General features: G+C 39.2%; 1 protein-coding gene across 1 annotated transcript in view; it reads right to left on the minus strand.

Annotated features, from left to right (window-relative positions):
- APOB (apolipoprotein B) overlaps nt 1-2,844 on the minus strand; it is a 40,570-nt gene extending 37,726 nt beyond the window's left edge. The window contains exon 1 of the mRNA XM_018573914.1: nt 2,716-2,844. Within this exon, the coding sequence (XP_018429416.1) occupies nt 2,716-2,773 (58 nt within the window). The 5' untranslated portion in view covers nt 2,774-2,844. The remainder of the gene's footprint in view (nt 1-2,715) is intronic.
- Between the last annotated feature and the right edge of the window lie 963 nt (nt 2,845-3,807).

Here is a 3,807-nt window from a genome sequence, read left to right on the forward strand (position 1 = left end):
AGATTTCATACTACTCCACTTCTTCACTGGCCACTAGTGTAAGGGGACACTTTCTCCATTGATCACTAGTGTATGGGGACACTTCTCCACCAGCCACTAATGTAAGGAGACATTTCTCCACTGACCATTAGTGTAAGGGAACACTTTTCCACTGCCCACTAGTTTAAGGGGGCACCACTCCACCAAACACTAGTGTAAGGAGGCACTTCTCCACTGACCAAAAGTGTAAGGGGAATATCTCAAATGACCACTAGTGTAAGGAGACACTTCTCCACTGACCACTAGTTTAAGGGGGCACTACTTCACCAAACACTAGTGTATGGAGGCACTTCTCAACCGACCACTAGTATAGGGGAACACTTCTCCACCGACCACTAGTGTAAGGAGGCACTTCTCCAAGGACCAATAGTGTAAGGGGATACTTCTCCATTGATCACTGGTGTAAGGGGACACTCAACCTTTTACAGTTTCTGTTTCTTTTATGGCCATTATTATTATTGTTTAATATAATGATTATTATTGAAATTCATTTTGTCAGATAAAGCAGGAGGTGTTGTAAAATTAACCCACTCTTGGGGGTTGATTTACTAACCTTATAAACACACCACGAACATGTATACACCTCTGTAGTGTGTTCCCTCCCAGCATGATCTATGGGTGGAATCTAAACACCTTTGTAGTGTGTACACCCCAAGCAGGTGTGTTGTGCAAAGCCCTGCCCTGAATTGCAAGGTGATGTTGTGTAAATTAGCTCTACATTGTGTTGCTTGCGTTGATGAATGCAGGAATGTAAATGCATGAGCTAACCATTTTTGTCTAAACTGTGAAGCAGCATTATATATGCATCATGTGCATGATTTTTCCATGTATGGCATTAGTGGAAATATGCTTATAGAGACTTTTTGGTTGATAAATACGCTTTGCTGTGTAAAAATCACACACACCTGGTGCGTGCGTGTGTTTAGGTTAGTAAATCACCCCCTTGGTGTCAGATAGTCCAGGTATGTTATATTTGTTTTTAATTCTTTTTAAAAAAAATTGATGTATCTACAACTTATTGGTAACATATCAAGACCCATGGATATAATACATACATGTTATCACAGTTCCCTAAAAACAATCCTCCAGGGTAAGAAGATTGAGAAAGGTTGCTTTAAAGTATCAACAGATATGAATTGTCTTTAGTAACATCTTCCACTTAACATCAAAAGAACCATACATCAAGCAGACATGGCAGGAAGCTGCTGGTACCAAATGTTCTAGGAAGTATGAACCATAATTTACTTGGGGTGCTGCACTTAGAAAGTCAGATAGTGTGCCAAACAAGAGCCTCCTCTCATATTTTACCCACAGCAATGCCACCGATTCACAGACAGTTACAGACTACAAAGTCAACCAAACTTCTTCTTGTAGGTAACCAGGGACCTGCTAGTCAGGGCATGCTAAGAGGTGTAGTCCTCAACTGAAAGATCCCAGGTTGGCAAGGGTGTGAAAACAGACTGGGAGTAAAAGTTGGCCAAGCCTATTTACTAAATTCGCTTTTGAAAGAGGTAGCCGAGCTTACAACGTCATTAAAACAGAAATGTGTAAACATTTTTTAACTGGAACAACTAAATGCTGTAACATAAAATCATCAGTATCACCTAATCCATTGCTAAACCTAAACAAATGGTCCTTATAGAGTAAGCAACAGGGCAAGCAAGTAGTATCAAGTAACTACTACATGGCCACACCCATGCGCTATGGGTGTGTGTACTAAGTTTAGCTTCACCTGTCCACAAGGCTGACAAAAAGTGCCCAAGTAGCTTAGCCCTAATGCAGATATAATAAATAATAATAAAAGAAATAAATTAAACAATTAATACATTCATTTATTAATAAACATATATATATATATAGCTCTACAGTAGTCATATTTTATAGCATTGTCAATAATTACCTTTGCATTTCCTGGAGCAACTAAAAATAGCTCAACATTTTTAAATCGGTATCACCTAATCCATTGCTAAACCTGAACAAACAGTCCATATAGAGAAATTAACACGGCAAGCAAGTAGCATCAAGTAACTGCTATGCTGCTACACCCATGGACTAGGGGTTACTAACTTTTGCTTTACCTGTCAACAACGGTGTGCCCAAAATGTGAGGTTGACAAAAAGTGCCCAAGTATCTTAGCCGTATATATCCAGTTAATCCAGTTTTTTTGGTCAGTTTAACAGTGAAGAGTTAAACTATTTGTTATGAACTGGGAAGCTTGAAACATTAAAGAGCCAACCTACTTAAAATACACACAAACTTAATAACCGAATCAGACCTGACGATATCCTAGATACATTTTGGATGAAGAATTTAAAGCAGAAGACTTGCTGTTGACTATTCCCAGGGTAAGAATTTAGCCTAAAATGACTGATCACTGGGAACAATAACTCAAACACAACACATGTTGATAACAGAAAAATAGCTGAAGCTCTAAAATCTTTACAGGTTATTTTTAAGACTTAGGAATTATTTTATGTACATTAAATACTGCAAATATCTATAAGGTGGCAACAATGGCCAGCTTGGTTTTTCGTTAGCATAATGAATACCAGTGGCCCCACTGCTGGCATACATACCCATGTATTGTTAATAGCCAAATATGACCACCATCTCATGCCTAGGTCTGTATAGATTTGATAATAAATACATCCCGTGGCACAATAATCCATTACTTACGGGCAAACGTGCAGCTGCTGGTGAACAGCACCAGTAGTAAGAGTGTCCTAGTGCCCATGGTGAGCTGTAGAAGCTCTCAGGCACCCCTTAAACTCCTATTTCGCCAGTCCTGGCTGCTGGTCTTGTGTCCCAGGGAGAGAATGAGAATTTTGCTTTGGACCTGAATTTATATAGGCAGGAAAACCAGCTGAGGTATTGTGTTTAGAAGTTCAGAGCAAGTTGCAAAAGGTCCAAAGGGTAAAGTTTTGCTGCGCAGATTAGTGTGATGACTTGGGCCTAGGTCTGGGAAAACAGCACAATAGCAGTGATAGCACAGGCATCTCAGGAAAGAATGATCATTTGTTCGGTGCATTTAGTTTACAATTGCATTACATTGTATTATTTAAAAAAATTATACATTTACTAAATATGTCTTTTTTTCTTCTCCATAGTAAATCAAATTAATTATATGAGGGGGTTTAGGTTAAAATTTCTGGTGGAGACTCATTCAAAACTAAAAAATTATGTATTTTTAGATGAAAAGATAAACTCCAGGGAGATGTAACATGTCACTATTTAATCCAGTAATCCATGTATAATTAATTAATTGTATTTTAAAAACAGCTAGCATTAGGATCAGGTCCTTATGCTAGCTGTTTTTGAATAACAATTAATTAATTCAGGATCTTTCGATATATTAGCTTCAAATAATCCCCTCTACGGTTAATCTAAGACTGGTAGAGGGATGGCCATATGCGTGAGCCAATCAATCGCAAATGCATTACATGGTTCTGTCAGTCTAAATCTGGATGCTTGCTGACAGGAGGTAAGGCAGAGTGATGACCCTATCGGTTTTTAGAGTAGGGTAGGTTTGGGTAGGCTAGATGACCTGGGGCTAGGTTTGGCAAACAGCAGCAATAATAGCACAGGCATCTCAGGAGAGAATCACCAGTTATTCATTTTATTCCAGTGGCATTATATTGCACTATGTTACATCTCAATGTAATTTTATAAATCATGCATGTGCACAGGGGCGTCCCGAGGCTGGGTGACACCCGGAGCGGTAACCGAGTGTTACCCCGCCGAGACGTCACTGCGCATGCACGTGACGTC

The sequence above is a fragment of the Nanorana parkeri genome, unplaced genomic scaffold, assembly GCF_000935625.1.
Source record: "Nanorana parkeri isolate BGI_ZX_2015 unplaced genomic scaffold, ASM93562v1 scaffold2610, whole genome shotgun sequence".
Lineage (NCBI taxonomy): Eukaryota > Metazoa > Chordata > Amphibia > Anura > Dicroglossidae > Nanorana > Nanorana parkeri.